This window comes from Microtus ochrogaster, chromosome 10, assembly GCF_000317375.1.
Source record: "Microtus ochrogaster isolate Prairie Vole_2 chromosome 10, MicOch1.0, whole genome shotgun sequence".
In the NCBI taxonomy this organism is placed as follows: domain Eukaryota; kingdom Metazoa; phylum Chordata; class Mammalia; order Rodentia; family Cricetidae; genus Microtus; species Microtus ochrogaster.
In genome coordinates, this window is record NC_022016.1 from 61,218,243 (window position 1) to 61,230,739 (window position 12,497).

General features: G+C 45.0%; 1 protein-coding gene across 1 annotated transcript in view; it reads left to right on the plus strand.

Annotated features, from left to right (window-relative positions):
* Positions 1 to 8,143, plus strand: part of Macf1 (microtubule-actin crosslinking factor 1) — a 342,147-nt gene extending 334,004 nt beyond the window's left edge. Inside the window, exons 95-97 of the mRNA XM_026782286.1 lie at positions 2,540 to 2,751; positions 5,850 to 5,979; positions 6,601 to 8,143. Coding sequence (XP_026638087.1) covers positions 2,540 to 2,751; positions 5,850 to 5,979; positions 6,601 to 6,857 — 599 coding nt within the window. The 3' untranslated portion in view covers positions 6,858 to 8,143. The remainder of the gene's footprint in view (positions 1 to 2,539; positions 2,752 to 5,849; positions 5,980 to 6,600) is intronic.
* The last annotated feature ends 4,354 nt before the right edge of the window (positions 8,144 to 12,497 follow it).

A 12,497-nucleotide genomic window follows, 5' to 3' on the forward strand; every position in this document is an offset into this window, starting at 1 on the left:
ACACACTAAAAAGTAAAAATAAGGAGCTAGAGATCTGGCTCTGCAGCTGGAGTTAACTCTTACAGAGGACACAGTGTTTTCAGTTTCCAGAACTCATCTGATGGCTCTGTTTCTAGGGGATTCCCCTCTTCTGACCTCCACAGTCATTAGACACACATGGTACATATATGTATATGCAGACAAGGCACTTGTACTCACCCTAAAAATACTTGGCTTAGAACTTTGTGTGTGGGTGTGCACACATGTGCAAGTGTGCGCCCATTGAACCAGAGTTTAATTAGGGTTACTGAAGGAGCATAGACAACAAGTAGTTACACCTCTGAAGAAAATGTCTCCTCCTCCCCCAGAAAAGCTACTTGTATAAATTTATCCTTAGGAAGTGTCAGAATATGTACAAAAATATTTTAGAAACCGTATTTTTAAAACTTAACAAACTGGAAATGCAGCATTTAACCAGTAAATGACATATATGATGAAATTATACCTTGAAGTTAGGTAGAATTTAACATGAGAGACACCGGAAATGGAGGTATGGTCCTGATGTTTTTGCATTAAAAGTATGTATACAGTTGCTCAGAGAAATGAAGATATGCCAGTATGTTAATCATGATGTGCCTGCTATAGGTCGTAAGAATGAGCAACTTTTGTTTTTGTCAGAGAAAGGGTGGAGGTGTGCTAAAGCTTGTAAAAACCAAAGGCTGGCATGGGAATATCTCACTAAACCCGGAGCTTTCTGTTTGGACTAGGCTGACTACCCAGTGAGCCCCCAGGATCTGCTTACCCCTCTCCCTAGCTCTGGAGTTACAGGTGCACACCTCCATACCTGGTGTTTACATGGCTTCTGGATCTCCAAGGAGGTCTTGTTATAAAGTAGACCTTTACCCAGCAAATGCCATGGAGATAAGCTGATGCGGGTAATGCCTTAAAGAGAATGGCCAGAAATGTCATGGAGGCGGGGTTAAGAGAATAGCTAACAAACAGGCTACCTCTGCTGTGACTTAACCAGTCTTTGTAGGCTCTTCCATCCCTTTGTCTACTGAGATAAAGATGCTTCTGAAAATCGAGTGTAGTATTGCATGTGGTAATACTGTATGAACTGTAGTGTGGGGAGGAATATAATCTTATCACTCCGTTACTATAGATTGTCCTCTTTATGTTTGGTGAGATTGAATTTTGCTCCGTTCGCCCAAGCTAGTCTCAAACTCATGGGCTGAAGCATCTTCCCTGCCTCAGTCTATGAAGTGCTCGTTCATGCTACCACCTGCCTATTGCCTTCTCTAAAACATTTTAAATGTGGCTGTCCCCAACTAGTTACCATTCCCAAGGCTTCCCCTTGTATCCTTTGATGATTTTTTTTTCTTCCCTCAGGCAGTATGTTTAGAAGGGAACTATCAAATGTTTACTCAATTAGGACTCCTCTACTGCCTGCTAAATAGGTATAATATAGTCTTAAAATGAACCTCTAGAGGTAGACAAGCAGGTCCAGGGTTACTACAGGGCATTGTCCAGTGAGAAATCAAAGGATCTTTTCAGGAGGAAGTATTTCTTTTAAATTAGCGGTGTCTTTAACACCAACATTTGTTCTGACTGTACTTGATAGCTCTGACTGCATCTGTATTTGAAGGTCTGGTCTCACAGCTCCAGAAGACCCTGAAGTAGCACCGGTTAGCCTTCACTACTGTTCCCGAGTCTTCCCCTTCAGTTCCTCTCCTGCTGCAGTCGCTCTTCCAGCTTCCTGCTGCTCTCAGCTTTTTACCTAACGGATTCTCACCCGCAGTTTTGTGCACGGTCTTGGTCTTTCTCTCTCCTTACATGTTTACTTCTTAAAGAATCTGTCCTCATCTTTACTGTCCTGGCTTCCTGGACCCCTTTCATTAGGATTGTTATTGACAGAATTCAAATGGAAGAGTCTTAATGCCACTTTTCTCCACTATATCATTACCGTATGTCTTGCAAAAATTCAGCAAAAAGTACACATGTCTATGAGAGAGAAAACAGGAGTTTGATTAAGGTCAGAGGCTTGTGTCCTATTGCATCTGTGTCTCCTTGGCAGCTACAGTTTGCTTACCCCAGGGGATAGCAGCAAAGCCAGATGATGACAGCAGAGTGGGTGGTCCTCTGTTGATAGGCTTGCTCGTTAGAGCAAGCTAAGATCTTAGCCCGTGTATCTGCTGTGGGTCAGAACATGACAAAGCTGTTTTTAAAGAATCCATAGGTGGTATAAAACCTATGCATACCATACTGTTATTGTGGGGTCAAGCAACTGTATGACTATCCAAGATACATTTTTAAGATAATTGACTATAGCGCTGGAGAGATGGCTCAGTGGTTAAGAGCATTGCCTGCTCTTCCAAAGGTCCTGAGTTCGATTCCCGGAAACCACATGGTGGCTCACAACCATCTGGAATGAGGTCTGGTGCCCTCTTCTGGCCTGCAGACATGCACACAGACAGAATATTGTATACATAATAAATAAATATTAAAAAAAAAAACAAGATAATTGACTATATGCATGTATGTGTGTTTGTTTTCTTTTTAGCACGAGGCAGAACTAACATAGAGCTTCGAGAAAAATTCATCCTGCCAGAAGGGGCATCCCAGGGAATGACTCCATTCCGATCACGGGGTCGAAGGTCCAAGCCTTCTTCCCGAGCAGCTTCTCCCACTCGCTCCAGCTCAAGTGCTAGTCAGAGTAATCACAGCTGTACGTCCATGCCTTCTTCTCCAGCCACCCCAGCCAGCGGGACCAAGGTGTGTGCTGACCTCCTTTGTGCTGTCCTTTCCCATTCCCACCTTGGTAGATATTCATTGATGGGCAGCCCCTGAGAAGACTAGCAAGGAAAAGAACATAAAAACGTAGAGCAACTCTGCCCAAACCCCCACAGTGCACAGATCACCACTCTTAAGGGATTTTGTAAAATGCATATTCAGGCTGGTTATATCAGAAATGATTCTTCCATCTTACTCCCATTTTGAGTTGGAACTTGTCCAGAGTTAAGTCACTGGTTTGGAAAGTCTAGGTACTGTCTGTGCAGCTGGAGCTGACAGATGAGCTTGTTGGTACAGCGAGCTATAGGTGAAGAATACCTTTCTACCTGCTCCATCTCGGTCTATTGGACTTCCATGTATTTTATTTGTTTCTGTTTCTTTAAAATTTAGTGTTGTCATCTCCTTCCCCCAATTTACTCCCTTTTCTGTTCGATTTTTCAATTGTTCCCGCCCTTCCCTTTGGATTTCCATTCCACAGACTCCACTTCAGTTCTCTCGCTGTTATGACAAACCCTGGTTGGTAAACAGTAAAGCTGGCACGCATGTCAGGGACAGCCATTGTCCTGACCTCCAGCTCCTCAGCCCTGAGGTAGAGTATGGCTTTGCTGAGTGGGACACGGTCATGAAGAGGCCCTCACTCATGCCAAGAACCAGCCCAGCTCTTTTTCCTGACATGAGGCCAAAGTCTCTTCCATCTTTGGGGTGCTTGCTGACACAGCTGATTGATCGAGTTGGCCAAGCGTTTTCAGGAGTTTCTAACTCGGATTCACAAAATTGGAGATGAGTAAGAGATGCCTAAAACAAGATTGCTTGGCAGTTTATAAGTTTTTAAGCATAACACTTGTTCAGGATGACAGTCATTCCTGGCTGTTAGTTTGTTGACAGTACTTGTAATAGGTCTCTTGAAATCTCCAAATGTCAGCTACATAGACGAGTTATAAACACCTGAAAGTAAACCACAGCGCATGTTCATCAATGTTCTATGTGTTTAGAACAGGAGAATGATTTGCAAGACCCCTCCCTAGGGTGGTTGGTGCTGCCACATGGGTCCAAGGCATGGGTGCTATCTACTCCAGTCAAGCACAGTTTCCCTACAAGTGGCCACTGCTCTGGGGCTCCAGTTCCACCTTCTTGGTTCCTTGGCTTAGGTAGCTTTGATTTAAATACACATACCAACAGTTAAGCATGTTCACATAGAGCCATTAAAATACCTGAACACTTTTGGAGGAAGAGTATTTGAGAATCAAAACATGGGTAGGTGTTGTAGCACACACCTATAATCCCAGCACTTGGAAGGCTGAGGCCGTAGGTCTGATGTCAAAGCCCATGTGGACCATGTATTGAGAGCCTGCCTCTAAGGAGGAAAAGAAAAAAAACTGAAACAAAACCTGGGCAGGGGGGCTGTGCACTAGCAGCATATTTTGCATCTCTCAGCCCCTGCAGAGAATGTTGGGCTCTAACCCTCCAAGCACGGTGCCATCTTTGGTTGAGCACAGAAGCCAGGGCCATGAATGAACAGCTGCTTGTGGACTTATCCCACTCCTGGGTCAAACTCCAGCTGAGAACTTGTGGCCTCAACTTAAGATCTTGCTGACTCCCCGAGAACCTAAGATTTAGCTTGCCCTTGCTTTTTCCCTCTGGATTTCCAGCTCCTTTGAAATCCCAAATGTGGAAAGTGTCAGTGTTGCTCATGACACAGACTCCATAGGACTCTGAGATGTCCCTTTTTGTCTTATCTTACAATATAACCCTTCATTGCAAGTTCTTTACTCATCGGTACTCTGTGGCCAGGCCAGGCCCTAGATTAGAACACCAGTCCAGAAGCGCCAGATCTGTGAGCTCCAGGCAGCAGTGCTCGGGAAGGATAGCTCTTGGAACTGGTGCTGCTCCTCCTGGTGGCCAGGAGAGTTCCTGCTTGAGTATCAATCACTTCCTGTCGCTTTTGCTTTTCCTTTGTGAAGAAATTCAACCTGCACAATGAGATGGGGTGCTTTACTCTCTTATCTATATAAGCATCTTAAAGGTTCTGGAAAACAATTTACCCAACTTACTTCAAGGAAAAAAACTGGAAGTGTATACCATGTCATAGTAATATTTAAAACAGACTTTAAAATGTTCTTTCTCTACAGTATGATATTTTTAAGAATCACATAAGAATACAGCAATAGCAGCAGTTATAAGATGCAGCTCTTATTCAGGTCAGGCTTATCCAGCAATGGGGATGGAGTCCTTTTTAGCCACATAATTGTAGGTGCAAAGATGTGAAAGAACATCAATAAAACAAAAGCTTCTGCTTTTATGGAACTAATGCTTTAATGTGGGACAAAGAGGCCATGAGCAGATATGTACGTCAGGTGTAAAAATGCTATCCTTAAAAGCAGAAACACAGAAGTGGAAGAAAGCTTCGACCCTCTCAACATAGCCCTGAGGTACATGGTCTAAGCCATGCATGTGTTTGGAGAGGAAGGCTATTGTACAGTAACAGTGTGGGCTCAGTTAAGAACAAGGGGACAAGACTTCCCAGGATATAGGGCAAATAGCAGGGAGGCCCAGACAGCTACGATGGCTGAACCAGAAGGGTGTGTGATAGAAATGGAGAGACCGGATCCATCCCTCATCTCCTGAGGGTCTCATGAAGAGATCTTGACATCTGTTGCATGTGCTGATGGCAGGTGGCTGTTGCTTGGATTGCTGCCCCAGCATCCTGGGACACAGGCTATTCGAGTTTCTCTTCTTGTTACCCAGCATTCATTTGTAGTTGTGATGTCTTACTAATTGAAGATCTCACATTTCTAGGGAGATTGATCAGCAGGATAACAGCACTGAAAGGCCGCCATTCCTAGGGAATAGCAGGCATTAGAAGACACTCCGAAGATTTTAATTGGACCTCGAAACCTCTTCTTGAGAATATTTTTTTTAAAAATCTATGATCTAGGGCATTTTGTGAATTGATCTTTGTTTTCCTGGACTTTTAATTTGCTTTTTTCAAATGGTTGTCTATAAAGAGACTTTTAAATAGACAATATAATTACATACTTTTCAAGGATTTTATCAAGTAAATATGACCTTTTATTTTGAAGGTTATTCCATCGACAGGCAGCAAGCTGAAACGGCCAACACCAACTTTCCATTCTAGCCGGACATCCCTTGCTGGCGACACCAGCAATAGCTCTTCTCCAGCTTCCACAGGTGCCAAAACTAACCGGGCAGGTAAGTACCCACCATACCCAGGGCTGAGGATGGGAGGAATAGCCCAGCTGCTTTGAATTGGGCAATGTCAGCCTCTCAGGAGCCAGTGTTAGGATGAGCCCTTGATGTCCTGCCCAGAAAGACACTTGCACTCTTTGGGCTGCCATTGCTTTTCTTGTCAGTGCAGCGAACTCTGACCTCCTACACTCAACACTGGAGCTAATGCAAACTGTTAGCAACTTTCCCAGGGTGCCGTGTTTTTATGCCTGCTAGTGAACTGGGGAAGTGGAAGCTGGCTGACTGCAGCTCCTCCTGGGAACCTAAAAATTGACCTCTTAGTTCTCCACCTGCACCTCCGTTTGCCATCTGCTCACATATGCTGCAACCTCATCCTTCACCTCCCTGAGCCACGGTGACCGAGTGGCTTTGCTTTCTGCTGCTCAGGGTGACAGGGAGCCTCACAAACCAGACCGGGCTCACTACCTGCTGTGCTGATGAAGTGTGGGTCCGGAATGGCGTGGTTTCCCCCGAGGCCACTCAGCAAATCAGGTGCTATTGGCAGCAACCTCTTGGCCTCCGGTCACTTGTGTTTTCATAGCATGCCTTCTCCATTAAATCCCCTGCTTTACTCTTCAATTCCAGACCCTAAAAAGTCCGCCAGCCGTCCTGGGAGTCGGGCTGGAAGCCGGGCCGGGAGTCGAGCCAGCAGCCGGAGAGGAAGCGATGCGTCTGACTTTGACCTTCTAGAGACTCAGTCAGCTTGTTCAGACACTTCTGAGAGCAGCGCTGCAGGGGGCCAGGGCAGCTCCAGAAGAGGGCTCACCAAACCTTCCAAAATCCCAACCATGTCTAAGAAGACCACCACTGCCTCCCCCAGGACTCCGGGTCCCAAGCGATAACACTGTACAAGCACCCCATACCATATCCACTTTGAATCCTGCTCCATACATTGGGTGTATATTTATTCTGAACGGGAGAAGTTATATTGTTAAAATTGTAAAAGAATAATTGTGTTATGAAGCTGCCTTATTTTTTTTTCCTTTTTGTAAGTTACTATTTTCATGTGAATATTTATGTAGATAAAATTTGCCTCCTGGTAACCCTGTAATGGATGGGGCCCAGAGATGAAATATTTGAGGAAAACAAAAGGTCAAGACGTAAATGTGTATTAAAAAGAAAAGCCTAAATAGGGTTCATGTGGCGCAGGGTTGTAAACCTGCTTTATCTTTTAGGAGTATTCCTAAATGCATCTTTATAAACTTAACTTGCTATATCAGCAAGATAAATTATATTAAAAAATAAGAATTCCGCAATGTTTAAGGAACTCTTCTTTTTAAATCACAGACACCTCAATTAGCAAGAACTAAGGAGAGGGCACTTGCATTTCCATTGTTCTCCTGTCATGGAATTTTAGCTGAAGAGACAGAACCTCATCTAGATAGCTTTTGCATATAATACAGCAAAGAGTTCATTGCAATACTGTCTTAAAATAAAGTCTCAGTACTGGATGTTAAAGGCACATAGCTGCTAGGATTCAGGGGTAAAAGGAAACTTCAGAACATTGGGGTTTTAAACTGATTTGTAACAACTGTCCAGCCTAGCCATCAGTAACTCCTGTGCTCACCAGGCCTCAGGCCCTGGTGAGGGAGACTCCTTGGTGGCACTGTGAATTACAGATTTGTTTATCTGCTTTTTTCTTTCTTTTTTCTTTTCTTGCTATTTATTTAATACGATCAACCTCCCACAAATTGAGGAATGAATTCCATAAGCCTATTTTGAAATGTGGACCTAAGACAAACACTTGCTCATCCTTTGACGGAGTTCACCAGCACACCTGTTCACCAGTCCCGTTTGCTTCCGTCTTTTTGTGTGTAATAAAGTCAGCTGACCAAGTGACCATGAAGGGGGGCTGTCTGGGGCTCCTATTTTTTAGCTGCTGTTCCTCGTCAGCTCGGACCATGTTGCTGTGTGATTATCTCAATTGGTTTTAATTGAGGAGAAATTGAAGCTCTACCAATGAACTGTTTAAAAACAAGACACACTTTTGTATTAAAATTGCTTGCGGTAACAAATGTTTTGTAATTCCTGGCTTTATTCTGAACCACTACTTTATATTTAAATGTTACCCCTAAGGCATAAAAATGTTGTAGTACTTATTCAACAAGAGTTTTCTTGATGAAAAAAATCATAGAACTCATTACTTTTTTCTTTGTTTTATCCTTGTTAATTTTAACAAGGCACCGAGTGAGTGGGATGTTTTCTCAAAGCTATGTAAGGACACTGTCCACGTATGGGGTGGGCAAACTTCCCACAGTAGGATGACACTCCTGTGACCTGATGGAACTTCACAAGCCCGAGTAGTGACCCTGCTAACCTGAGACCGCTGTTGAGGATGGACACAAGTGGACACACGGGGCTGTGGCACAGAAAGAACTTGATTCTGCTGAACTAGCTGATCGGTTGGCACCATAAAGAGCTGATTGCAGGGTGGGTGATCATAGACTGGCCCACCCCTTCCCACAGTGGCCAGATGATAACATGTCACCTGGTGCTCACCTAGACAGAGTTGCAGCTATATAAATCCTTCACTATTTGAATTTACTAGTTTGCCCACATGGTCCACAGTGGACAAGGACAAGGAATAGCCACTCTGAGGCCCTCGTGCTGGTTTCCAGACTCGTGAAGGAAGAAAACACTACCTGATTATTGGGGAAGATGGGTCAGGTGAAGTTGAGCCCACTGGATGTCTCCTCTCGGTCCCGGAAGGCAGCCCATTCCGATCCCTTTGTTTTCTAGATGGAGAAGCAAGTGTATTCAGGACACTGGTGTGAAGCCTGGTGGATGCTTCTGGGGACGAGTCTTGGGCTCCTGTGCTAGTGTGATGCCTCTGCTCCTTCCAGTCCTTAGCTGGCCCTGGCATGACTACAACCAGCTACTGACTTGAATAATGAGGGGTTCAAACTCAGATCTGTGTTCTTACCCTTCAGGCCACATGCCCCTCTTAAATTCTAGAATTTGCCAAAGTTGTAAATGCATGTTTGCCAAAGCTATGTAAGGTCACATGTTCAGACTGAAGGAAATACATAGCCTGGTGTGTTCCACACTTACTCCTTTCATGGAATTGGATGACCTGAAAGCTGTTGGCCTGGGTTTGGAGAGTTGTCTCAGTCATTAAGAGCATTTGCTGCCCTTGGAGAAGACTTGGTTCAGTTCTCAGCATCCATATAGTGGCATACAAGCACCTGTAAGTCCAGCTGCAGGGAATCTTCTGGTTTCCTTGGATACCTGTGCATAACATGCACATACACACATGCTACATGTACTCATAATCTTCTGGGGCTGAAGAGAAGCTAAGATCATTTATTGCTCTTCCAAAGAACCTGGGTTTGTTCCCAGAACCCTTATCAGGCTGCCTCTGTAGGCATCTGCACTCACATGTACATACCTACATGTGACACACAGACCTATTCATTTTGGGTTTTTTTTTTTTTTTTCGGATTTTCGAGACAGGGTTTCTCCATAGCTTTTGGTTCCTGTCCTGGAACTAGCTCTTCTAGACCAGGCTGGCCTCGAACTCACAGAGATCTGTTTGTCTCTGCCTCCTGAGTGCTGGGATTAAAGGCGTGCGCCACCACTGCCTGGCTCTCATTTTAGTTTTGAGACAAGGTCCTGCTATATAGTCTTGGCTGTCATGGAACTCACTAGGTAGACCATGCTGGTCTTACATTGCCTCTGCCTCCCAAGTGCTGGGGTTAAAGTCATATGCCACAACCAGCTTTACATACACATAATTTAAATAGATTTGTTTTTAGTTTAAAATCTTTTTCTGAAAAAACTGTTGGAATTTAGTGTAAGATAGTGTTTTCATCCTAATTGGCTTCTGCCTCCTGATGCCCAGCAGCATCCTTCCCTCCAGGGTAGACTGTCTGCTCTTACTATCTTTCCAGGAGACTTAGGTTCTAAGTATTCAATGAAGCTGAGCTGGCCTGTGGGGTGGGGAGTACTTGGAGAGGTGGCTCAGGGCTTAAGAGCATATACTGTTCTGGCAGGTCTTGAGCTACATTCCTAGTACCCACATAGGATAAGGAATTCAATGCTTTAGCTTCTAAGGACATAGGCACTCATGTGTGCGTTCACACAATTAAATCTTAAAAACAAAACCAGAAACTGGTGATGGTGCATACCTTCAATCCCAGCAAAGGCAGACAGATTTCTGTGAGTTCCAGGCCACCCTGGTATAAAACACTAGTTCAAGGACAGCCAAGGCTGCACAGAAAAACCCTGGAGAGAGGGAGAGGGAGGGAGGGAGAGAGAGAGAGAGAGAGAGAGAGAGAGAGAGAGAGAGAATGAATAACCCAAAAAAGGGGGGGCTCAGTACTACCACAGAAAGCTTATTTCCATTAAACAGGGAACTGTGTAAGGCATGGGAAATAGACAAGAAAGAGGCTTAAAATACTGCAGAGGTTGACAAGGTGGATCAGCAGGAAAGGTGTTGGCCACACATGCCTGAAGACCTACTCCCTTTAATCCCCAGAACCCACAAAAAGGTTGGAAACGGCTTCCACAAAATCATCCTCTAACCTCTACATGAGCCTCTTCCCCATAATAACAGTTCTGAGATGTGATTTTAAAAAAAAATACATGTTTGATGGCCAGTGAGAGGGTTCAGCAAACAAAGGTGCTTTCCACCAAGGCTAAAGACCTGAGCTCAATCAGAGTCCACACGGTAAGAGAAGACCAGCTATTCCCACAGTTGTTTTCTGACCACACACGGCACACACATGCATGTTGCACACACATTCGACATAAATGATACAATTTTTGTGCCTGCTGAAGCTTTACATCGACAGCTAACGTTTATGGGATGCTTGCCAGCATTCCATACATTACAGAGAACTTTAGCTAGATAGTTCTCACGACACATCCCAATTCTATGATCTTGAGTCCCCCCCAAGGATAAAGTTGAGTATCTTAGCAAAATCACAGTCGGCAGGTGAGCCAGAAAGTCCACACTTTGACGCTACCTTCTCCAAGAAACTTGAGCCACCTTAGACTTTCTGCTGTTCTGGGGTTCCACTGAGGAACCCTTCTCTTCCCAGCATCCCGGGCTCTACCCTTTCAGAACTGTCACCAGCTCCTCTGGAGAAGAAACAGCTTTTATTCTGCCTTTGAAATGACCATGTTCACAGATGGTCAGCCCTGCTATATATAGTGGGAGCTAATCAAATGGAGTCTTGGGTCAGGGCCCAGTAGAGCAGCCCACCATGACTGTTAAACAGAATTTTTAGTGGAGGCTGTTGGGTGGCTGGCTAAACCCTGTTTCAGTTTACAAGAAGTAGGTAACTAGCTCCTAAGCTGAGATAAATGACCCCCCACCCTCCCACCCAACAACCAGTCCCAGGCTGGGCTGTGTGTAGTAAGTAGCCTGGCAGTCTAGCCTTGCCTAGAATGAATGCAAGCTGAGACTTACAGGTGGGTGGAAGGTTCTTGGTGGTATGGTGTGGCGTTTGGTGCAGAGGGCACCCAGAGTTGAGAGGGGACCAGGGGGGAACTGTGGGTAGGAGACTCAAGCTCCTGAACAAAAATAATATGGAGAACATCTCACTGCCTTCTCCAGTGGCCAAGCCCTATGGACTCAGCCTCTCACTTCACCCTGTCATATTAGAGAGCCATTGTCAGTCCCTCCTCTATTACATCTGTCTCCAACTTCAGCCCCTGTCTTGTCTCCCTGCCAGCCACACGCCGCTCAACATTCTAGTTCTAACCTCAGTGTGGGCAGTCTCAAAGGCTACTTGGCAGCATCGTCCTTAGAAGGCCAGCATTTCCCCCTTTCTCCCTTCTTTCTATTCTTCTCGCTCTCCTCTTCCTTGTTCTGCTTGCTTTTGTTTGGAGACAGGGCTGACTGCGGAGCTGTGAAGCCAGCCCTAGCCTTCTGGAACCGCATAAGCGATTCTCGCCTTGAGTTCGCAGTGATCTTCCTGATTCCCCAGTGATCTTCCTGATTCCCCCCGCCATTCTTTATCTTTATGGGGACTTTGAAGTAATATGGAAATTGAGCTGTTGGGTAAAAGACAGGCTGTGGATGATTACTTGAAGAATTTAGCTGATTCTTGAAACTTGAAACAAGGCTGGAGAGATGGCTTGGCAGTTAAAAGCACTTGACTGCTCTTCAGAGGACCTGGATTCGGTTCCCAGAGCAGCAGGTGGCTCACAAGAGGCTGTAACTCCAGTTCCAGGGGATCCACTGCCCTCTTCTGACCTCAGAAGAGAGGACACTGTACACAGGAAGTACACACATTTAAGAACAAACTTTTGAAAGGATCACCTCAGCATATTTTGGTGACCATTATACAGTAAATTGGATTTTTATTTTGAATCCACACTGGAGAATTCATAACTGGCCCAAATCCACAGGTAGCACCCACCGCCTGCAGGGCTCTTTATGGTCTCTCCCCTGGAGCCCCTCTTCAGCTCTTCAGTTCCTCTGTTGTGCGACCAGAGGTAAGGCACGTAACCTCTGTGTGCCTCAGTTTCCCCAT